The sequence below is a fragment of the Acanthochromis polyacanthus genome, chromosome 1 (genome assembly GCF_021347895.1).
Source record: "Acanthochromis polyacanthus isolate Apoly-LR-REF ecotype Palm Island chromosome 1, KAUST_Apoly_ChrSc, whole genome shotgun sequence".
NCBI lineage: Eukaryota > Metazoa > Chordata > Actinopteri > Pomacentridae > Acanthochromis > Acanthochromis polyacanthus.
In genome coordinates, this window is record NC_067113.1 from 14,781,786 (window position 1) to 14,805,817 (window position 24,032).

General features: G+C 40.2%; 2 protein-coding genes across 3 annotated transcripts; one reads left to right on the forward strand and one right to left on the reverse strand.

Annotated features, from left to right (window-relative positions):
• Positions 1–85: 85 nt before the first annotated feature.
• mocs3 (molybdenum cofactor synthesis 3) lies at positions 86–12,609 on the reverse strand. Its single transcript, XM_051947336.1, has 13 exons — positions 12,364–12,609; positions 5,825–5,957; positions 5,628–5,720; positions 4,258–4,378; positions 3,327–3,405; positions 3,004–3,117; positions 2,819–2,927; positions 2,661–2,723; positions 2,041–2,204; positions 1,834–1,881; positions 1,164–1,260; positions 941–1,048; positions 86–291 (listed from the first exon to the last, which is right to left on the reverse strand). Exons 1-13 carry the CDS (start codon positions 12,454–12,456, stop codon positions 134–136), a joined length of 1,380 nt encoding a protein of 459 aa, XP_051803296.1. The 5' UTR covers positions 12,457–12,609; the 3' UTR covers positions 86–133.
• A 131-nt stretch (positions 12,610–12,740) lies between these two features.
• On the forward strand, positions 12,741–23,766 carry qpct (glutaminyl-peptide cyclotransferase). Of its 2 annotated transcripts, none has more exons than XM_051947338.1 (7): positions 12,741–12,791; positions 16,660–16,806; positions 18,227–18,508; positions 20,377–20,544; positions 21,172–21,271; positions 22,373–22,489; positions 22,563–23,766. In XM_051947338.1, the coding sequence occupies exons 1-7, from the start codon at positions 12,756–12,758 to the stop codon at positions 22,742–22,744; spliced, it is 1,032 nt and encodes a 343-aa protein (XP_051803298.1). In that variant the 5' UTR covers positions 12,741–12,755; the 3' UTR covers positions 22,745–23,766. The 2 variants fall into 2 exon arrangements, with proteins under 2 accessions (XP_051803298.1, XP_022077847.1); XM_022222155.2 differs by lacking the exon at positions 12,741–12,791 and adding an exon at positions 13,782–14,143.
• The last annotated feature ends 266 nt before the right edge of the window (positions 23,767–24,032 follow it).

Sequence of the window (24,032 nt, forward strand, 5' to 3'; positions counted from 1 at the left end):
TTAAATTCTGCAATTCAGCACTAACATCAAGGGGAATTTACCCCCAAGCATACCCAGCACACATACAACTGAAAATAAACAAAGATAGTAGATAAAATACATAATTTATTAACACAATGAGATTTAAAATGCATTAATATTGTGGAAATGTGGGGTCTATCCTCTTCGCCCATGCCATGAGGCCTCCACTGATGTCTTTCACTGCGATACTGTCCACTTCTGATCCACTCATTTTCTCCAGAACCTGCACGGCCTTCTGTGAGTCATTACCCTGCTTACAGATCACATAAACTGGAAGAACCCACAGGGAGAAAACAATGAGAGATGATCACACCCCTGGAGATTTAATATACTGTAGAAGAAGAATTTACAAGATTCAGAAACACCACAAAACCTCAAAACTTATCTTTATAGGCTTGTGTTTATGTAAAGTTTTTGTAGTTTCATGCAATTTACTTGTATCAGACCTACTTAATACCTTTATTTAACATAATCAATACTATTTTTATGTTTTTTAAAATTATATTCTCGTATTGTTATTGAAATAAAGCTATACTTATAATCACAATTTTATTACTAATGGATCTCAGAATTTTACGTTAAATAAAATCAGGTGAAAGTTTAAAATTAAGACCGTGTAAAGTGGTAAGTTAAGACTTCACAAAGCTAAATTTAGCTGACTGATTAAAGAACACCACCAAAATAATGTTTTGCATGTTAATTTCTCTACAGCAAGCCAGCTGCTCAGGTTGACCGTACATGTTTTGGAAAAGGGCTCACCTAGCAACCCCATTACAACCTGTTAGTAGCCGTCCAAAATAAGCCTGCGGCCCGGCAGTATGAGACGACACAGTGGACTGTGAATATGCACGAGTGACTCTGCGTGCCTGTTCATTTCAAACAACATATACAGAGCCTGAATGGTGTTTGGCCATGTTACCTGGAGGCCGGCAGTCACTTGCCATCTGCTGTTTCAATTCGCTGATTCTTTCCTGAAGTAACTGGAGATGCTCACTCTTCCTGTCCTCTAAGCTTGAGAGTGGAATATCTGGCAGCAATATAAGCAGAATAACCACACAGGAATGGGAACCAGGAGGAATATGAAAAGAAAATGCAAAACCATGACACAGTAATTTTTGGTGTCGCCATTCCTAAAAGGATACTGAGAGAGAAGGGTAAGTGGCATATATCCACCTCCACAAGAGGGCGCACATCCAGCAAGAGATGGGGCCCTGCGTTGTCCAATATTGATTTATAATCCTGAAATCACATTAAAACAGTCTTTAATGCAGACACACTATGAGCTGCTATGATTAGTGAGAGGTGTGGTTATAGTTTTTGGAAAAAAGACATTGATTTATATCTTTAGTTAAACAGGGAAACCAAAATTACGCGCAGCAAATGTTGAAACGCTGGATTTGTAATCGGGGAGTCTTATGAACATTTTAACTGCTTTTCCTTAAATCACAGGAAACAAAACTGTTTCTAACTGGAGCCCCTTGCACAATCTCGACGGCACCCCAATCAATCATGATCCCCATCTCTGCGCCTAATGACTCAGCGGGTTTCAAAGCGCCAATTCTGCAGAAATATAAACAGATGCAATCCACTACCACTGCTCTCGATGCCAAACAGAACATGTTATTCTTTCCCATAGAAATTCTACAGGCACATTTTAAGTCATTTCCCATTTGGGGCTGGGTCAGCACTGAGATGTAATCAGTCTATGAATGCACATGAAAACTGAGAAAATTGTGAGTAATCACACAATAAACAGCACTAAATGCAGGCAGTCATGCAATGACTAACTGTCCTGGAGTATGAATTCCTTACCTGTACTGTGATCCTCTGATCTCTGGACAGGAGGTTAAGTTTGTAGCACTGAAAAGAGAATTTTCCTGTAATTAGGGGATAATTACATGTACTTTCTAAATGTCATATTAATGAAATCCAGTATAAGAAACACTTCACTACATCCCAGTGAAAACGGGCACAACCTGCCAGTATGAGGTACCTCATCAGTTTCTTTTTACCACCAACCTTATCAGTGGCAGCAGACCCACAGAAAGCCTCATAGTCCACCAGCTGGGTCACACTGGGGTTTTCTCCACACACTGCACAGCCAGGCTGTTTCGGTCGCAGCTTGATCGACCTGAATCTGGCATCTTGAGCGTCGAACATCACCAGCTGCTGGCTGCAGGAAGCTGGCACGCCCAGTCAGGGAAAAGGCTACTTTATTACCACATTTGAATGGCATGTCTCTCTCTAGTACACAACACCACAGCAACATTCGGGACTTTTGGTGGAAAAACAGTACGCTTCCTTGGCTGACACATCATCACCAGGTGCTAGCATGTGTACGGCAATGCAACACAAAGAGTGAGATTGGGCAAGTCCATTCCCTGTTGCTAGTTTAAGTATTAGCACTAGAACACAGTAAACACTACAGCTTCAGGGTAAAACAGCAAATGAAGTGTCAGCAGAGTTCCAGAGAAAGCAGATAAAAATACTTCTGTTTTATCAGCCATGCACAAAATACCCATTCAATGCTGATTTATCCCAACGACGAGGCAAAAAATTAACTCATGATGTGAAGAAACATAATGTCCAAGGAAGGAGCAGTGCATAACACTGGAGTAAAGAATGACAAAAAAAGATACAGCCTTGTCCAGAGGCAATCTTGAGGACCTCCAAAGCTTGGAAGCAGCCCATTATTCCTGGAACTGAAAGTGGAACATGTTACAAAAAAGCTTTGCTTATGTAAACTGTAATCTATGAAACTTAAGGACTTCTGAGAAAGTTCGGGGACAAGACTCACCCACTCCCAACACTCCTCCATCAGAGCAGTTGGTCACTGTCTCTGCTGGTGGAGGTACTGGGTACAGACATCTGTAGCAGGGGCCTCCACGGTAGTTATATACTGTCAGCTGCAGACACATAAAAATGACACTGCAAATCTCAAGGCCACACTGTTGGGAAAAAGAAGGCCGCTTTCAACCTTACCTGCCCCTCCATTCGCAATGCACTTGCTGACACGAGAGGCTTGCCGTTGAGCACACAGGCATCACTCACCAGATAACGAGAGGGGACATTGTCTGAGCAATCAGCCACAATGTCATACATGAGGTCAGCGAAGTCAAGGTGTCCTCATCAGGGAGCTTATCGGTATGACAGCTTATTTACAGTTTCCTACTGAATTCCTAAATGCTCTTCATGCATTACAAGTAATCACAAGCTTGAGTAAGAATTAGCAGATGGCAGCTATAAGATGTGTTCCTGAAGACAATTAGGCAGTGGCAGGTCTGTGGAACAGATGTAGGCTGAGGATACTGTTGAATGAGCTGCAAGGCGTTCTCCGGTGAGAGCTGCAGGTGGTAGGGAATACACTCGACAGTGGAATTTAGCCTGCAGACAGAAATTCACATTTGGAAAAAGCAATTTAGTTCCTAAAAAGTCTGATTCTGTCCTCCATAATTAGCAGATTTGAATCACACAACTTCTATCAATAGCCATTTTGGTGGTTTGGTGACATCATTATCAAACCACAAAACTGCAAAATGTGAGTTCTGAGTATGACATGGGACCTTAGTCACATGTCTGCCCTGGTTTTTCTCTTCCTTCTAAGCATGGCTATCTGTCTCAACTATTAATATAGAGGCAAAAAGTAACTAATAACCTCAACATTTTTTCCTGTTACAGTTTGCATCATGCACACAGCCACACAGCATTAAAGAGTGATTAACAGCAAAACAAGGAGGGATGGTAATGTGGTGTGGCACAGCAGCAAAACAGCTACTAGTTATTTGCTGGTCAGAGAAATAACGCCCCCATGTGGCTGTGTCTGTACAATGTGTGCCCTAACCACAGTAGGCCCACTGTGAGGTAAAAAGGCACCAAAAACAGCTGTCTCTAAAATAACATGTTTACACAATATTTGTAGACTTGGGAGAAATACACAACCAAATATAACTCGTGGTGAGACTGGAGAGCGCCAGCAGGAATTACAAACCACCCAAATTGTCCCAGAAAGCCTAAAAATACGCCAATTATCATAGTTGCTGAACATATACTAATAATATCAAACAGTAACTACTTTGTTCCCATTTGTTTGGGGCTGTTTTGGCAAAGATGAACAAGGGCTCACTTATCAAATGCTTATCATCTTTTTTTCTGCAAGTACTAACCCGTTGGAAGCTGCTTGTGATTTGCACATACTGTACACTGGCACTGTCTCACACTATGCGTAATTTTGTATACCTTTTAACTGCCTTGGCAGCAGACAGAGCCTTGGCCTGGCCCTGGTTCTCCTCCCCATGAAGCACTTGTCTGTGCAGGTTACTGAGCTCCACTTCGTCGTAGTCTAACAGGCCGAGGCGTCCTGATGAAGACACGAAAATGAGCAAATCACTCAGAGGACTTTAAAGTAAATGTCCAACCATGACAAACAGAGACCATTACATTCCTTAACCTGCATGCAAATTCTAAAAAGTGAGTATTTTGAAGGTTTTACTGGCAGTTTTTAAATTAAAAAGTCTAAATGTCATCTTGTTTCCTTGAATTGCCCAGTTAGAATGCTAGCGATAGACTCGAACTGTAAACTTATGACAGTTCTACAATTACACCCAAACCTTATACACTGCCTGTCCAAAAAAAAACCTATCGCACGCTCTAATATTTCATTGGACGACCTTCAGCTTTGAGAATGGCACACATTGTTTTGATAAGCTTCTGCAAAGTCACAGCATTTATTTCTGTCTAGAGTTGCGCTAATTTTCTGGCAAGAACTTGCATTGATGATGGGAGAGTTGGACCACTACACATAGTCTTCTCCAGCACATCCCAAAGATACTCAATGGGGCTGAGGTCTGGACTCTGTGGAGGCCGATCCATGCCTGAAAGTGATGTCTCATGCTCCCTGAACCACTCATTCACTATGTGAGCCCCATGAATCCTGGTATTGTCATCTCGGAACATGCTCGTGCCACCAGTGAAGAAAAAACTCTATTGATGGAAAGACTTGGTATTTTTTAGTCCACTGTTCTCTATTTTTTAGAACCCAGATCATAACCCTAACCCCACAGGCTTGTAGACATCAGTCATGATGAGTGCATCACTTCATCTGCCTCTCTTCCTACCCTGATGCGGCCATCACTTTGGAACAGGGTAAATCTGGACTCATCAGACCACATGACTGACCACCTTCGTTGATGATGGTTCACCACTACTCTTTCAGGTTTTAGTGATGCGTTGGACAGTTCATAACCCAATTTTATTAGTTTCAGAAATCTCCTTACTTGTTTTCTTTGCTTGTTGCAGGCCAATAACGTCACCCTTCTGAAACAGATTAACATCCTTTCCATGACCACAGGATATGTCTTTCACCATGGTTGTTTAAAAAATAAGCAGCTCCTCACTGCATCAGCTAGGGTTAAATAAGTTGTTGCTGCTGAAATGTATTCATCACTGCAGTGGAAGACTATTACCTATTTGCTTAGTTAAATCCAGGTGGAGAGTTTTTTTGTTTTGGACAGGCAGTATATTATATTCATAGACAACTAAAACGTGGCGAATGATTTGACCAGTTTGGCACAATGTCATGATGTTTATTATTAAACTAGATTACCTACCAACACCTGCTGCTGCAAGATACTGCGCCAGGGGGCAGCCCAGTCCTCCACAACCCACAATCAGCACTGATGTCTTGGATAAGTTTAGCTGACCTGTAGACAATCAAGATAAACTCTGTTGTGTTGACTTGTGTGATAAACCTGTCAACAGAAGGCTTATTGCATTGTACATCAAAAATAGCTGTAGCTATTCGTACCTTGCACACCCAGCTCTGGCAGTAGGAGCTGTCTGCTGTAGCGCATGATGTCCTCATTGCTGAGCGCTGCTTTGGGTGTCAGGGAGGTTAGGGGTGTCACCTTGTCATGCAGCTCCAGGACAGCGGTAGGGTTCTGATGTCACACCAAGAGAGCATGTTAACACACTAAACAGATCAAATGCATTTGTACAAAAGCTTTGAGTTGTGTGTCATCACAGCCCTGAACATTTTTGTTAATAAAAGGTTAGTAAAAGTGACTTCTAGTGTGCTTACTTGTCTTTTTATTTTGGGATTTACGATTGATTTAACTCATTTAATATGGTGTAGTTCCTTAGAAACAGGCCTGCACACTACTGGAAAAATCTTTTCTGCAATATGAAAAATTCAGGAATTTTCACCAGTTGATTTGAATAACTATTTGTGGTGGCATTGTGGTGCTGTTTTAAATGAGCAAACAAATTAGCTGAGTTGCTTTTTGTCGTGACAGAGTATCTGTTTTTGGTCAACATCATTCTTTCTGGAGCCAAAGTATTTCCATAAAACTGATGTTTGCTTCTTTTTGCAACCAAAGCTTCAGTGTTTTTCACCAGATCCTCTCTCATTTTGTTGTGCACATGTGGAGCCTGCATGTCAACAAACTTTGTGTCTTGTGAATAAGAGACAAACCTTAAAACACAATCATTTAAATGGGAGGAAACAGACTTTCCTTGTAAATTAGTCATAAAAATGAGAATTGTGCGAATTTTCTTTTTGCATCAAGCAGCAACAAAAAGTACATTGTTAACCTTGAATGTACTGCATTTCCATGTATGATTTAGATAAATAAGAATGTTGAATGTTTTATTTTGAACACATTGATTTTATCATGGGTATTGTGTAATCACTTTCAAGAAGAGAACAGGTTGGGATTTTACTCTCACGTGTATATCCCCTTTTTAAGTGCCTATCATGCATTCAGCATGTTCAAATGTGGATATGTGTGCGTGTCTACGGATTAGGAGGTGAAACAATGACCACACTGTGATTTAGCAGGTGTCATGTGGCTCAGCTATATTACAGGCAGTGATGGAAAGAAACAAGCACATTTACTCAAGAATTGTAGTCAAGTACAATTTTGAGGTACTTCCACTTCTCATTTTATGCTTTTTTATACTTCCACTCCACTATAGTTCAGTAGGGATATGTTGGGTACTTTTAAAATGGAGATGTAACACAGTCAGTGATAATACAACCTTTTAAAATACAGCACAGTGTGAAAGATTTCTGATGTCTCACAGAAACTACTGTGTAGTCGGGGACACACTTCAGATGTCTTTAAATTTTTAACAACCTCATCAAGTAGAGAAATTTTTCCTGTAATTTCTCTCATGGTTTCATTACATAAATAAATGATCCATATTCAATATCTAACCAAAAGTCAAAATTAGACCAAAAAATTGAAACTGAAAACAGATTTGTGTCAAACTTTCAAAGTTTTTGTCTTTCCTCTCTCATTAATCACCTAATCATGTAATCCCCTAGGAGTCATCTGGTGTCCCTGAATATAAAACTGTAAATACAGCAGTCCACCTGCAGACATTGCAACAGAAATATGATGTTGACACACAGATGGCAGGAACCAGTAAGAGAGATCTTATTTCTCTTGTATCAGCTTATTTTCATTGGTTCCCCATAAAAAATTCAGAATATAACTCCACATCCCTCTCCTCATATATGAAACCCTTCATGAACAAGCTCTCCTGCATATTAAAGACTGTATTGTACCATATTGTCCCAAAAGATCACTTCACTCTCACAGTGCCTTGGTTCCTACAGTTTCTTAAAGCAGAATTGTAGCACATCCTTGAGATATCAGGCTCCTCTGTCGTAAAACCAGCTACCAGCTTTGGTTTGGAAGGCAGACACCCTCACTGCTTTTAAGATTAGGCTTAGAACTTTCCTTTTTTATTAAACAAATAATTATAGCAGCTCAGGTGACCCTGAGCCATCTCTTAGTTATGCTGCTATAACCCAGACTGTACGGGGACTTTGCACGATGCAACAAGCATCTCTTTACTATTCTCCTCTACCTTGCTTCCCATAAACTTCTGTTACCATTCCATGTCACTAACTTTGTGTCTTCTACCTCCTGTAGTTTGTGATTTCTCCTCTCTGCAGGCACATCTGGCTCTGGAGCTACAGGTTTCTGATCAACTGTTTCAGGCCTTACAAACCTTTCCTTATAGGTGGTTGTCTGTTTGTCAGTAGTATACTTTTCCCTCTCCCCTTTATCCTCACACCAACTGGTTGAGGTAGAGTTAATTTCTTCCTACTGTTGCGACAGTTGTTCAAATGGAATCTCAGGGTATGTTTGCTTTCCCTCTATATTATTAAATTGTAAGGTGTTCAGTACTCAGGGTTCCCACTGAAAATTGAAAACTAAATTCCAGGACTTTTCCAGGATATTCAAGGATAAAAATCATCCAATTTCCAGGACTTTGAACGGAATTTCTGAAACAATTTTCTCATACAAACTAATCTTTCTGGCCTCCTCCACCCCTTACAGCCAGCCGATTCCACCCACTTTATTATACTATACAGTCTACCTGTGTTAGATAACAACATTAAAGTGTCAGGTAAAATACCAACTACAAAAATTCAGCAAAATTATTGTGCACACTACTAGGCTATAGATGCTATTTCAGCAGAACAGAAAGCAGACCACCACCTTAAAGGGGAACTTCGGTTTTTTTCAACCTGGCGTCTGTTTTCATATGTCATTTCATACATGTGAGTGATGGAGAAATGAATTTTAGATATAGCTCCAGTATTTAGCCAGGCAGGCAGCTTAGCAGCTCAGCTAGCAGCTCAGCTAGCGAAAAGTATGGGGCAACTTGCCCCCCCTCGTCAAAGTCCGCCCTAACGTGCTTTTCTTCCCACACTGACCGGCTCGGATAGTCTCAATGAGTGTTCCACAACATACTAGAGATGAGAATTGAACGAAAACCTCCACATTAACTGGTGATCGCTCTTTGTTGTGGTCTGTATCCAAATCTCAGGACGCTAGAAAGCAAATCTCGTTCCGAAATCGCACGATTTCACGAGCTATCGTGGAGGTTTTCGTTCACTTCTCATCTCTAGTATGTTGTGGGACACTCATTGAGACTATCCGAGCCGGTCAGTGTGGGGAAAAAAAGCACGTTAAGGTGGACTTTGACGCGGGGGGGCAAGTTGCCCCATACTTTTCGCTAGCTGAGCTGCTAAGCTGCCTGCCTGGTTAAATACTGGAGCTATGTCGAAAATTCATTTCTCCATCACTCACATGTATGAAATGACATATGAAAACAGACCCCAGGTTGAAAAAAAAACGAAGTTCCCCTTTAAGGGAACGTTTCTACAACTACGTAACAATGCACCAATCTTTCCAGAGTCATGGCCACATAAAATTGTACATGATACTTTTATAGCCTACTAATATATGTAATGTAATAGCCTACTAATATAAATTATGTAACATAATACAAAGTGAACAAGACGACATGGTCATCAATATCCCCCGCCACATGTGATGTCTATGAGTCTATCTCCAAAATAGTGATCAAGGGCCATAACTCTGTTCAATATTATCGCACAGGTCTCATTTTCAAACTTGATCAAGGTGTCCATGGTGTGAAGTTACACACTAAATTTTGTAATCCTAGCTGTAATAGTTTCCGAGAAAAGCTGTCCCCTTCATCTCGGACGGACGGACGGAAGCACGGACGGACGGAGGCCAAATCTATATCCCCCTTTCCACTTCGTGGTGGCGGGGGATAATAATGGGACATTCATAATCAGTGACCACATAGAATTCATCTTTTGATCTTTCTTGAAAATAGTCACTCCAGTGATTTCAGTTTCTGCTTGAGGCTCTCTAGTTTCTTTTCCAGTTTCAGATTTTCATCTGCCTTCTCAGACACTTTCTAGACCCCGAATTACAAGAAAATACCGAGGGGGACAGTTTTTTTTGTGCAGTTGTATTAATGCAGTGCGCCTTAATATATATTTATATATATATATATATATATATATATATATATATATACACACGTGGACAAAATTGTTGGTACCCCTCAGTTAAAGAAGGAAAAACCCACAATTCTCACTGAAATCACTTGAAACTCACAAAAGTAACAATAAATAAAAATTTATTGAAAATTAAATCATCAAAAACAGCCATTACTTTTGAATTGTTGATTAACATAATTATTTAAAAAAACAAACTAATGAAACAGGCCTGGACAAAAATGATGGTACCTCTATAAAAGATTGAAAACTATTTGACCAGAGTGACATGATTAACTCAGGTGTGTCATTTAATTGACATCACAGGTGTTTCCAAACTCATAATCAGTCAGTCTGCCTATTTAAAGGGAGACAAGTAGTCACCCTGCTGTTTGGTGAAAAGGTGTGTACCACACTGAACATGGACAACAGAAAGCGAAGGAGAGAATTGTCCCAGGACATCCGAAAAAAAATTATAGACAAACATCTTAAAGGTAAAGGCTATAAGACCATCTCTAAACAGCTTGAAGTTCCTGTGACAACAGTGGCTCATATTATTCAGAAGTTCAAGACCCACGGGACAGTAGCCAACCTCCCTGGACGTGGCCGCAAGAGGAAAATTGATGACAAATTGAAGAGACGGATCGTTGGAATTGTATCCAAAGAGCCCAGAGCAACCTCCAAAGAAATTAAAGGTGAACTCCAAGGCCAAGGTACATCAGTGTCAGATCGCACCATTCGTCGTTGTTTGAGCCAAAGTGGACTTCATGGGAGACGACCAAGGAGGACACCACTGCTGAAAAAAACTCATAAAAAAGCCAGACTGGAATTTGCAAAAATGCATGTTGACAAGCCACAAAGCTTCTGGGAGAATGTCCTTTGGACAGATGAGACCAAACTGGAGCTTTTTGGTAAGGCACATCAACTCTATGTTCATAGACTGAAAAACCAAGCATACGAAGAAAAGAACACTGTCCCTACGGTGAAACATGGAGGAGGCTCAGTAATGTTTTGGGGCTGCTTTGCTGCATCTGGCACAGGGTGTCTTGAAAGTGTGCAAGGTACGATGAAATCTGAAGACTATCAAGGCATTCTGGAGAGAAATGTGCTGCCTAGTGTCAGAAAGCTTGGTCTCAGTCGCAGGTCATGGGTCTTCCAACAGGACAACGATCCAAAACACACAGCCAAAAACACCCAAGAATGGCTGAGAGAAAAGCGTTGGACTATTCTAAAGTGGCCTTCTCTGAGCCCAGATCTGAATCCCATTGAACATATGTGGAAGGAGCTGAAACATGCCATTTGGAGAAGACACCCATCAAACCTGAGACAACTGGAGCTGTTTGCTCATGAGGAGTGGGCCAAAATACCTGTTGACAGCTGCAGAACGCTCATTGACAAATACAGAAATCGTTTAATTACAGTGATTGCCTCAAAAGGTTGTGCAACAAAATATTAAGTTATGGGTACCATCATTTTTGTCCAGCCCTATTTCATTAATTTGTTTTTTTAAATAATTATGTTAATCAACAATTCAAAAGTGATGGCTGATTTTGATTATTTAATTTTCAATAAATTTTTATTTATTGTTACTTTTGTGAGTTTCAAGTGATTTCAGTGAGAATTGTGGGTTTTTCCTTCTTTAACTGAGGGGTACCAACAATTTTGTCCACGTGTGTATATAAAAGGGGCAAAAGAGGGCACTTTTCAATACGAGGCAAAAAGGGCAGGGGCTGAAGCCCCCCTTTAGGTCTATGTGTGTACGTGCATGGCTGCCATAGTCATGTGATAGGTGCAGACATGACACACTGTAGAATATTGAGCACAACCAACATCCATGCAACACTGAATTCAAGGACTTTCAATGACTTTTTTAGCTGATAATCCTAATTCCAGGACCACCTGATTTGTGGCAGTATTTCAGGACTTTTCAATGACTTTCCAGGATCACTTTTTTTCCAGGACTTTTCAGAATTTTCAAGGACCGTGGGAACCCTGAGTACTGTGACTTATGTTATCAAGTCGTGCCGTAAAAACTAAAACTGAATGGAAAAATAAATTGATGGGTCGGTATGAAGAATTTCATGATTTCATAGATTTAAAAAATGTAAATTAGAGAGTTGAAAGCAGAATTTTCAGAATAACTAAATACTGCATCAGACATTTAGGTACTTTACCTTAAGTAACATTTGTAATGCAGGACTTTTACTCTGTATGCTGTATTGATACTTGTACTTAAGTAAAGGATTTGTATGCTTCTTCCACCACTGTTACAGGATCAATATAATGTGAATTTATTCCTCAGCTGTACATTATCTTGAGAGGACAGTTAAGTAGTTGTGTAGCTGGCTAAAACGCTAGCTAGCTGTCTTTATTATATCATTACTGCCTCATACAACGTGCTGTTACGTTTTGTGGCAGACTATAGGGAATGTTTGGGGTTATGTCGACTAAACTCGGCTGCAAAATTGCTAAAGTTGTAGCTACGCTTTTAACAGCCACTTAGAAGTCTTTCGTACCTTTTCCAGTTGTGCCAATTTCTTCTTCAGTGCAGCAATCACTTCTTCTTTCTCCTTTAGCTGAGTCTTCAAACAACAGACCTCTTCAGCCATAGCAACACACGGGCACAAAAAAACGCCAACAGTTACAAAAATATACCGTTTTACCACAAAAAATTATAAGTATGCTTTAACTGTACAACGTCAAGATGTTGACATATGAAGCACACGCTGCACACTTCCGCGTTGACCACGTGAAAAAGAGATCACGTGGTAGGTGACGTACGAGACGCTGAATTTACAGACGCTGCTGGATTCCTCCCACTCGAGCCATCAAAATTTTAATCTGATAGTTGCACCGTAGGCTCTAGCATCCCCCGCAACCCTAATGAGGATAAAGCGGTGTATAGAGAATGGATGGATGGATAGATAGTTGCACCGTTGTCAAAGTAAGTAAAATTATCATTAATTTTGAGAGACAAAGTAAGATAAAATCGCTTTTTTTTGTGTGCTTAGCCCATATTAATACCCCAGTACATGCAGACTGCCCAGAGTTGTGGTTCTCAAACTGTGTGCTTTAGGATTAGTCTTCTAAATCATGTTTAAAATGTCTTTAAAATACTTGTCTTCGCAAATTTATTTGTAATCGTAATTTGGGGACAGACCCTTTGAATAGTTCAGGAGAAGAGATGCAGGGATTGGTGAGCAGAAGAAAAAAAGCATCCATAAATCAACCAAATAATTAAAGCTGCCTATGTTTGCTGACGTTTAAAAAAAATCTGTCCGCAGTGATAACTTATCTAGTCATAACAATTTACACTAAAACAACACAGTGTGATTTCAATGCTGCTCAGCTATGTGGCACCATATTTTGTTAGTTACTTGTGATTAATGTTCTCTATGTAGTCATGGGGAAACATCCATACACAGAATAATGTCACTGCTGTTATAAAAAAAAAACTTGACATGGCAGAAGAATATTATGATTTCCATAGACAGATCTGATCTGTAAAATCAAACTTTAAAATAGCATCCCATCGTTTTTTCTCAGCTTTATCTAGCTATATAATTTTGTTGTTGAATCCTTTGACGCATGAATGGAGTGACAGATAAACAGACACAGAGCCTTTTTTTATTATTTGCACACAAACACACACACTCTTATTTACTTACCTATTTGTTAAATTGATTTTCACTTTTAATTATCATTTACAAGCAAAATATGAGCTCCTGAATAAATGCCTATGATCATTTTATCTTAGCAGAAATTCTTACTCTCATTCTTCTTATTATTACTATTCTAAGTAGTAGCAGCAGCAGTAGTAGTAGTGCTTTATTTATTTATTTATTTATTTATAATAAGTAGCTCTCATTTCAACCCTAACCACTAATTATGAGACACAATGATTAGTCTGTGTGTGTGGCATACTGTAAATGTGTTGGTTTGCTGGTGAAAATGAAGCACTGTCAACAGCCTCTGTGGGGTCCCTGTGCCAATGTTGTTCACATACACTGATGTGGTTTCAGGGAGTAGATGAAGCAACACACATACACACACACTCAGAGCAGCAGCAGCAGCAGCACAGTGACGTGCTGTGGTTCAGACAGCCTTGGGTCCTCCCTCCTGCTTTTCACATGATCTGAAAGCTCTCACAGAGGAAAGACAGGAATGTGGAAAGAGGCGACAACATCGATGGCTGAGCGTGGCCACACTTCCCCCACAATGCGTTTGTTTTACACTGTGGTTGTCTGGGTGGCATTTATCCACTACACCAACGGCATCCCTTGGACACAAGAAAAGGTAAACAAATAAATAGGACCTGTTTACATTCTGTGTTTTTTCAGATATTGTGTCATTGCCCGGCCGCCAGAATTGTCTTTCTAGACGCTCGAAAGACTGTTTTCAGAAGTGAAAGCATTTATAAAACTTGACATGTGCAGAGCTCTTACATTTCCAGTCTCAGTACTTTGCCTCTGATTAGTGTTAAATGACTAATTAATTATTTGCTAATTGTTTGTATTTTGTTGTTATCATTTAAAATTATTTGTGCCCAATTTTTCTGAATAATTTTGTTAAATTAATAATTGCAGAGGAGGAAAATAATGAAATTGAGTGTGCCAGTGTGTTCGTACTGTGGTTGTGCATGCACATGTAAACCATTTTAGAAATGGACCTGTACTCAGGCTGCTATTGTTTTCACACCTTATATGAAGACAATAACTAGCAACAAGTTGTCAGCTGCATTTTTTGTAATTACACGTAGTGATGTACGTGAAATATTCATTCCTGATCTTCCACCAGCCCTCCACACGGTGCTGCTTCTCCACACTGTTGTGTAATTCTCCTGAGGCGCACCTGGGTATGCCTGGCCATTCATGTTCCTCATTTATGTTCTCTTCTCCTCTTTGCCTAGTTGCTATGGCAGCACAGTCATCGTCATTGATCCTCCAATTGTGGGTCTTGATATTTATAGACCTTAAGTGGACCCCCTTTTTATCCCTCTCTGAGCTCGGTGAGCCCCAGCTCTTTGGAAGCCTATATTCAGTCTGTGTGACCACATAATTATACCTTTTGTGCTGAGTGCCTCTCCACTGCAATTACAGGACTGATGTATTCACTGAACTGGGATTTGGACTGAAAAAATGCCACTTTGATGACAGCATTGTGTTCTTTGGGAAATGTTTTTCACTAGTTCTGGACATTTTGTAGACAATTAAATAATGTATCTTACAACGATCAAGAGAAATGTTAATTTTAGGAATAACCCTGGATTTGATAACCTCATAATTATTTGCATTTCAAACATTATTGGAGGGCCTGTTGTGGGAGAGGATGGAGCAGTGGTGAACACAGACTCGGGGTTTGACCAGTCTGTGATATTTACTGTCAGCTTTTTCAGTCCTGCTCCCTGTCCCGCTTTGTTACCAGGACAACCGTGGTTCTCAGCAGGTGAACTTTGAGACCAAATGAAAAAGAGCCATGGGATCAGAGGATCGATACGTTTTTTTAGCCTGTGACTGTAGTTTCGTATTTATGGGTTTGACACTTGCAGCTTAAAGCTTGAATCCAGATCTAAATTTCCAATCACACAAACCAGCTAATTTGCTTCTGTTTCTTACTATTATGTTTAGAAAGTATTTCTTCAAGCAAAAGAGAGCAATCACATGTTAATATGTGCCCTTCTTCATCCCGCGTCTGTATTCACTGTATCCTTTGTTTGTATTTGAAACCACTCAATCAATACGCCTTCACACAGCCCTAATTGGCTCCTGTGTCCCTGGTGGCGTTTTTAACAACTCATACACAGCAGGACACAGTGTTTAATTTAACAGCATTACCACAGGATCAGCAGATTAGGGGTTTTAATACAATAAGTCTTGTCATTTCTGAGTAAGTTGCATTATAATATCTGGCTATGACTATGGAGAATATTCTCCTGAGATGTCCCCAGGATATGAGGACTAAGCATAGAAACTCTCAATTCGATTTTGTCACAATATGCAAGATCGTAGTATAGCAATTCTGCAATGGTCAGTCCATTTTAAGACAATCATCTGTGATACATTATGATATTTGTGCAACTGAACTATAGAAAAAACACCCCTGGAACGGGCAAAAAGGAGGAATTCTGTATTTATCCACTGCATTGTGAGGTCAGTGTTTGTGAGTACTATTATTAAATTTCAAAAACACATCAATTCCATTAATTAACACTCCGATTTGCTTCTCCTGTTCTCCTGTCTGCACTGCGTACCATTTTCCCCAGTGAGTTTCTTCTTTTTAACTGCAGGTTACTTAAGGGTTGCTCCCATTGGCATCATCACAAGCATTCATGAATCTGATAAACTGGTTCTAAGAACCTGTTTGAAGTGCCTGCATGTACTTGACACCAGTGCATAGATAAAGTACAACAAGACGTTATGATATGGTACAGTATATTGCTGTATCATTATTTTGTCCTATTCGTAATCTGAAACACTGAAATTCAAAAATTCCCCTGTTAGTTGGCTTAGGGAGTTTTTACTGGTAATGTGACAACTGATGTGTCATTCCCGTCGTAACTCAATTTAAATGCGTCAGAGGAAGACTTTCCCCTGCTCTTATTAAATAGTTGTTGATGTGAAACTGAGCCATGGCAAACACTTAGTGAAAATAGATTGCTTAATTAACAGGATATCACAGTAATCTGATCACGGTGCTGACTTTTTCCGGCAATATGATCAGATTGCACCAGTTTTTAATTGCTCACTTTCCTTTCTAAATACTCATTGCACTGATTGTGTGTCATCTTTTTTGTTCCCACTGCTCCTGTACAGCTCAATCACAGAGCCGTCACACTAACACGAGACGAGATCAGTACCGCCCTGTCTCACACTGATCTAGAGCAGATGTGGCAGAGAGACCTGAGACCCCTGCTGGTTATCAGGTATCCAGGATCTACAGGCAGCCAGGCTGTGCAGGATGTAAGTATATCATCTGATAAGAGATAGCATCTTGATGATGTTATCTACGGACATGCCTCTGCCTCCACTCTTAAACCATTAAATTCAGTTTGTTGCTCCACCCCAAGATTTATTACACGCAACATTTGTTTACCCATCACTGTAGTCTATATAAAAAATTGGATGGGTGTCTACAACAGTAAGATTTGGCAGGCACTGTTTTCTGTTTCTTCATAAAGCCCTAAATTACATCATATACCACTTCCTTATTAAACTAGTCCCACACACATTATTTTCTGTTCATTAGAGTGACTGGCTGTTGCTCAAAGTCCTGTGTGCAAACACTAAGCACTTTTGTGCTGCACACACTTGGATTAAATTACAACACACCTTAAAATGTACTATACTTATACCTATAGATAAACTCATGAGTCCAAAACACACTACTATTGGATGTAACTGTTTTAATAGTTTTTTTATTTTGTTGAGCTTACTGAATTCTCAAGATTTGCATTAACACTGAAAAATGCATGAACAAAAGCAATATATAGTGACTAGACCACTTTAGAATACAGAAAGACTTCTACACCGATCAGCTGCAACATTAAAATCAGAGACAATTAAAGTGACTGACACAGATCATCTCATTGGAATGCAATCTTCTGCTGGGAAACCTTCCGTCCTGGCATTCAAGTGGCTGTTACTCTGACATGTAGCACCTAAACGTTACTGCAGACCAGACAGACCCCCATAGCAACAGCTCTCCCTGCAATAGCAGTCTCCACCTATAGGACAATGCAATCCCAAAAACTGTTCAGGAATGGCTTGAGGAATTCAACCAAGAGCCCCGGGCATTCACTTAGCCTCCAATCCAAGATCCATTTCAAATTGAGCATTTGTGGGATGCACTGAAACAAGCCTCACCGCACAACCTACAACACCCAAAGGATCCACTGCAAATGTCTTGGTGTCAGATGCAACAGGACACCTCCAGATGTCCCATGACCATGTCCTGACAGGTCAGAGCTTTTTTGGCAGAAACAAGTGGGATCTACACAACTTTAGGCTGATGATTATAATGTTGTGGCTGATCTGTGTGTGAGCATTTAAAACATCCATATTTCTTACCACTGCCTATAAAGTATTACCTGTCTTGATAGACATATTTGACAGGAATGGGAACAGAAATACCAAAATCCTGTTACTTCTACCTCATGAAAAAGGTAGTATGTTTCTGGTGCCATCATGACAGCTAAAGTTCTATCTCAAATTCCTGTTTAATCCCTAAAAAAGATGCCAGAACATTTCAAAATTGGGAATGTTCATTTTTCACAAGTTTAATTGTCACAGGCTTGTTTCAGTTAATTAATGAGGTAGTGATCAGGTAAAATAGGGTCTGATTCTCATTACTAAGAAGTTACCTTTGTTTGTATGTCTACAGCACATCAAAACAACCCTGGGTTCCCTCGGAGCAGGCTGGGAAGTGACAGAGGATAAGTTTATGTCACAAACACCCTATGGCCCTCTGCCCTTCACCAACTTAATCGCCACCCTCAACCCTTCAGCAAAGCGCCGCCTGGTTCTAGCGTGTCACTACGACTCCAAGTACTACCCACCACAGTGGCATGGAAGGGAGTTCCATGGTGCCACTGATTCTGCTGTTCCATGTGCCATGATGTTGGAGCTAGCACGAGCCCTGGATGAAGAACTAAAAGCCCAGAAGGTACACATCTAACTTAAAGCTACAACGTAGAATTGGTCAGAACGTTAAATTATACAGGCATTTCGGTGATAGTTTAGTCATTTGGGAGGTTGTAACATGTTTGTGCTTTTGTGGTTGTGGTCATCTCTGACTAGAGTGTGGCTGTGAATCACAGGGACGTCATACAACAATAACACAATGGGGTAAAAGGTCTTGGAAAAACACCGCCTAACTTTTGGTAGACAGGAACTCAGATTAGAGTTTTTTTACTCGATCTTCTTTGCATCACTCAAACATAAAAAAACCCCAATGTCACTTCAAGTTAACTTACAAATGCTGGAGTGTATACTTGAGGAAAGAAGGAAGCGCAAACAACATATTATATCATTTAAATAATAAATGCTGTTCTATATTTTCCTTATCAACACATCATGTCTTCAAATCGCAAAAAAAACAAGACTGTGCTAGTCTGTTTCTCAGTATTTGCATGTTCCGTTTCCTGCCTGCAGCGCTTTGATGAGGTCACAAATGTACAGTTTCAATTTCAAAAAGACAAAGGGATTTCCATTAAAACATCTACATTTATCAAACAATACTAAAACCAGACACTTGGTTATGGACTATTTTAATACACTTCCCTGTGTGGTAATACAGAAACCACTGTGTATGTTTATTTTCATGAAGAAGCACGGCACCCAGGACACCAGCATGGCTCATCAGTGCATTTTTAATGACACACTATAGCACTCTGTAAGATTTATCGAGCTTTGCTGATACCCACTATGCTTCTATTCATCCACCTAGAGGCTTTACCTGCCTTATCATGTGGAGGGTCGCTGGGAGGTTAAGCCTGTCACAGCTGACACTGGTTGGTTCCCTCGACAGGTCACCAGTCTATCACAGGACTAACACAAAGAGACAGACAACCATGCATGATCACATCACATCTACCACCAGTTTAGAAACAGTAATTAACTTAACAGACATGTCTTGGGACTGTACCTGGAGTAAACCCATAGTCAACACTGGGGGAACATGCTGGTTTTGCATGCTATACTAAAGAAAAAAGTTAGACTTCTAGTAGAGAATTGTTGAGAAAAAAAATAGAATTTTGACTGTAGCTTTTCATTAAGTCACAACAGACATATGATACATAAAAACAGGAAAAGTGCACTTTTAATTAATTGCAGTTAATGAAGACTGTATTCCATATAGGCGAACCAGATCCAGGACCCTGGTGTTGTACGTGCACGGTTGTTAGACAGACTTTCTGGGGCAGTTACTGAAACAGGGCTATTGCTAATTTCAGCCATGTTTTTTCTGAATGTCTGCTGTGAAAAAGTTCTATATTTTTTGTTGTAAAAAGATGAAAAACACACACTTTGTAGGTACAAACCTAAATATAAATAGCTTTTAATATTAGGTCGCTGTAAATTCTGGTTGCTTCAAAGCAATTGATGAAAACTCCCACCAACAATGTTTAATTGTTCCCCAAACTATTGATGCGCAAATAAAACATTAGCATTCATGCGGCTCGCTCCTCTGCCCTTTCCCTGCCTCACAGTTGAGCTCCGATGCCTCTCAGTGTCTGTGACGGGGAGATCAGCCAAGGGACATGTTTATCAGACTCAGCTGTCTGTCACAGAGGTCACTCAGAGAAAAGGAATCACCCTGAATACAGATACAATAGGTGGTATGGAGGAGGACACATGTCACAGCTGATGAATCACGCAGCCGATATTGTTTGTTTAGTTTAATGAATGAAACTAATTCATAAAAGCAACAAATGCAAGTAATATTATGCATCTCTAGCTGTTTTGTGTCGTGACCACTAGATGGAAGCAGAAGTCTTGGAATTGAATTGAAGTTTCTTCTCGCCACCTATGCAGACCTCCAATCCTGACCTGACCCTGCAGTTACTCTTCTTTGACGGAGAGGAGGCTCTTTTCCAGTGGACGCCCACAGACTCTCTGTACGGCTCTCGACACCTGGCCCAGAAGATGGAGATCACCCCACATCCTACAGGAGCCACAGACACCAACCAGCTGCACGGCATAGTACACATCACTTCTACTCAGCCTTCTCTGTCCAGACTATCTGGGATTAGCATAATCACTTAATCATACTCCAGATCATCCTTTTGTTTGTCCACCTCAATTTCAGCCCAATCTGCTTAGCCCTGATCTCCTTTAACACACACAAACACCTTCAAAAGGGAGTTCTTATATAGTTTTGTGGTTTCAAAGAAATCTCAAATCACAAAAACACCCGTTTACTAATCCTGTAAGCTTGGAAGGCTCGATATGGAACATCATTAATTATAATATGATGTCATGGTGACTGGTATCCTATGTTTCTGTATCTTAGATCTGGAAGGATAGCTCAACTGTTTATTAAAAAATGGAGACATCCTGTGTGCACAGATAGAGATAAATGAGACATTATCCAAGGTGTGTGAACATGTGTGTGTGCATGTAGTCAGGCAGTTTGTGTGTTGTGGAGATAGTGTGATGTCAGAAGGCCACACCGTGGAATACATGATGTCATCATCACACTTCAAAGCAGTGTTACCAAGGAGTGATTCCTATGGGAACAGGCTTCTGTATCCTCAGGCAAGACTAGAATAAGCCTTCTCATAAGAGCTCACCAATGCTGTCTGCCCCTCCCTGCCTCTTCTCTTCCAGGATCTGTTTGTGTTGTTGGACCTGATCGGTGCCCCGAGCCCTCGCTTTGGAAACCAGTTCCCCAGCACGACACCCTGGCTCACCAGACTGCAGAGCATTGGTGAATAATAAACTACTTACTGTTATTTTAATACAATATAGGTGTGTCACAGACCCATGTTTGTGCCACACCTATATTATTGAAGGTGTGTCACAAACAGGAGTCACGCTTATCATTAGTCATTAATACAGTTGTCATGTTAGTCATCATCATACGGAGGCCAGTGTGGCAACAACGCTGACAGTCACATTATTGTATTTACAGTGTAAATCATTTTAGGTTTGTTCAGGTTGGTGACAGAAGTTTCACTGCTTAAAAATATGAGTTAACTGAACTTATGGGTTTTAATATGTAAAGCTTTGAATCAGATGTGTCATCTCTCAATACGATCATGACAGACTTGCTTTACTTTTCTTACGTCATTATACACTACAGATCAAAAGCTTGGGGTCACTTAGAAAGGTCCTTATTTTTGAAAGAAAAACAGTTTTTCAATGAAGGCAACATTAAATTAATCAGAAACACACTCTAGACATTGCTATTGTGGTAAATGACTATTCTAGCTATAAACGGATGATTTTTAATGGAATATCTTCATAGGGGTACAGAGAAACATTTCCAGCAACCATCACTCCTGTATTCTAGTGGTACATTGTGTTAGCTAATAGTGCTGAAAGGCTAACTGATCATTAGAAAACCCTTGTGCAATTATGTTAGCACATGAAAAAAAAAGTGTGTTTTCATGGAAAATTTGAAATTGTCTAGGTGACCCCAAACTTTTGAACAATAGTGTGTATTGAATATCTATGATAGTTTCTCAAGAAGTCAGTTCTCCAAATGCTGAATTGATTTCATACGTAACACAGTGTCTGAGGCTGCTTCAGCTGACTTAGTTATATAATACTTAAACATGGGTAGGGACTGAATTCAATACTTCCTCATGGTTAGCATTGTTTTCGCTATTTTGTAGAGAAGCAGCCAGGAGTTTACACATCTTAAATGACAAAGAGCAGGCCTTCATAAAAACTGGACTCTGTAAGCTACAAAAGACGTTAATTCTTGACTTTGAAGCTAATAAATATTACTTACAGATGTTTTTTGCTGTTGTTGTTCTTTCTTTAAACTAAACTAACAGATCCCCTTTTCACTCTTTACCCTCAGAAAAACGTCTACACTCCTTGAACCTGCTTGTAGATCATCCCAACAGTGTGGAGTATTTCTGGCCTAACCGACCTGTGGGCAGCATACAAGACGATCACCTTCCGTTCCTGGACAGAGGTATACACACAGAGAAACACAGCTATGATTACGCTCGTTGCATTGGCTGATCCTCATCCTGTGACTCTGTCAGGTGTTCGGGTCCTCCACCTCATCCCCTCCCCGTTCCCGTCCGTGTGGCACACGTTTGATGACGACGAGCAGAACCTGGATCGTGCCACCATTGGGAACCTCAACAAGATCCTGCAGGTTTTTGTTTTGGAGTACCTCAACGCCAGACCCACTGTTCCTTCAAACCCACAAAATACTCTGTAAACCTCCTTCTTCATCTTCTCTCGCTTTACTGTAGTCAAAATCTTCAGGTGTTACTTTGGGACTGAAAAAACACACGTCATTGACTCCTATGTGTACATCAACACATTCCGTGGTTTAATGATTAAGATGAGAAACTCAGCGTGCCTACTCCAGAGAACATTTTACACAGACAGTATATTTAGACATACTTCTTGTCATCTACATGGGCAAGTGCACTTTTCTTTTCAAAATTTACATCTGAGTAAAAGTGTATATTTTGTCTTTTGAGAGTAATATGACATGCATTTTCTTTTCTAATGGCTTCAGGAGAGAGGCTCAGACTTCTAACTTAAGTTTTCTCCCCAGCAACAAGGTCAGCACACAGGATCTTCAGTGTATTTTTCACTACACTGCTCTCTTTATATCAGCCTAAGGCCCTCATTTACACAGTGAGGAGGCATCTGAGTCTTTTTCTGCCTCAAAGAGGGTTAAAAAGAGCAGTGCAAAGTGAAAAAAGCAGTTCAAATGAAGATTTTCATAGCAACATTTTATTATATGAAGGCATCGCAAGTCTAAACTAGGTGATAATTTCGTTATGAATTGCTTTGAGAACAAATTAAGCCTGAAAGCATTTGCTTCTAGTCACATAATGACATCAAGGAATCCCTGATCTGTTATGTTGTGTGAAAAATATAATATGGCCACCCACACAGATATTGCAAAACATACTGGCAACGCACATGAGGTGGTGCAGAGCATTTCCTCTCCTACAGTAGATCTGTTCAGTGTTTAGAGAACAAACACGTCAGTGGCAGGAGCAGGGGGGTTCATCTATGCTAAAGCAACATCTTCAGCTCTGTATATCCTGCCATCTTACGTAGTGAAGTGGATAACTTCCTGTGCTGATGTTTCATGTGCCTGCCTTTGTTTATTTGACATTATTAGCCTGAATTTAATGTAGATGCTCGAAATAATATACACTGCCAAAACTGGACGTCCTGTATCCTGAGACCGAAATAAATGTTGATTCAGAAAACAAAGGAGATCATGCTGAGTTTGCTTTTCTTTACACATCTTTGTTTTAGTATTGGGAGCTGGGGGTAAAGACTTGGAACCTGCTCTGAAGTCTGGTTCTTGTGATGATCCAAAGCGACATTTTGCATAAGGAAGCGTGATACTTTTCTGTAATTTTTACCTGAATTGTCAATTAGGTTCTCCCAGTTTTGCGTCATGCACTCAGGCCTTTCCCTCTTCTCTGAGGCCAACACTCTTTCCATCCGTCCGTCTCTCCAACAACAATCCTATGATT

Excerpts from the sequence above, each read along its gene's own strand:
- qpct (XM_022222155.2), top strand. The coding sequence starts at position 14,012 with ATGTGGAAAGAGGCGACAACATCGATGGCTGAGCGTGGCCACACTTCC. Across the intron at positions 14,144-16,659 it reads TCCCTTGGACACAAGAAAAG|CTCAATCACAGAGCCGTCAC; the intron begins GTAAACAAATAA and ends GCTCCTGTACAG. Across the intron at positions 21,272-22,372 it reads CACCAGACTGCAGAGCATTG|AAAAACGTCTACACTCCTTG; the intron begins GTGAATAATAAA and ends CTTTACCCTCAG.
- mocs3 (XM_051947336.1), bottom strand. The coding sequence starts at position 12,456 with ATGGCTGAAGAGGTCTGTTGTTTGAAGACTCAGCTAAAGGAGAAAGAA. Across the intron at positions 5,721-5,824 it reads GCCAGAGCTGGGTGTGCAAG|GTCAGCTAAACTTATCCAAG; the intron begins GTACGAATAGCT and ends GATTGTCTACAG. Across the intron at positions 2,724-2,818 it reads TGGAGGAGTGTTGGGAGTGG|TTCCAGGAATAATGGGCTGC; the intron begins GTGAGTCTTGTC and ends TTCCACTTTCAG.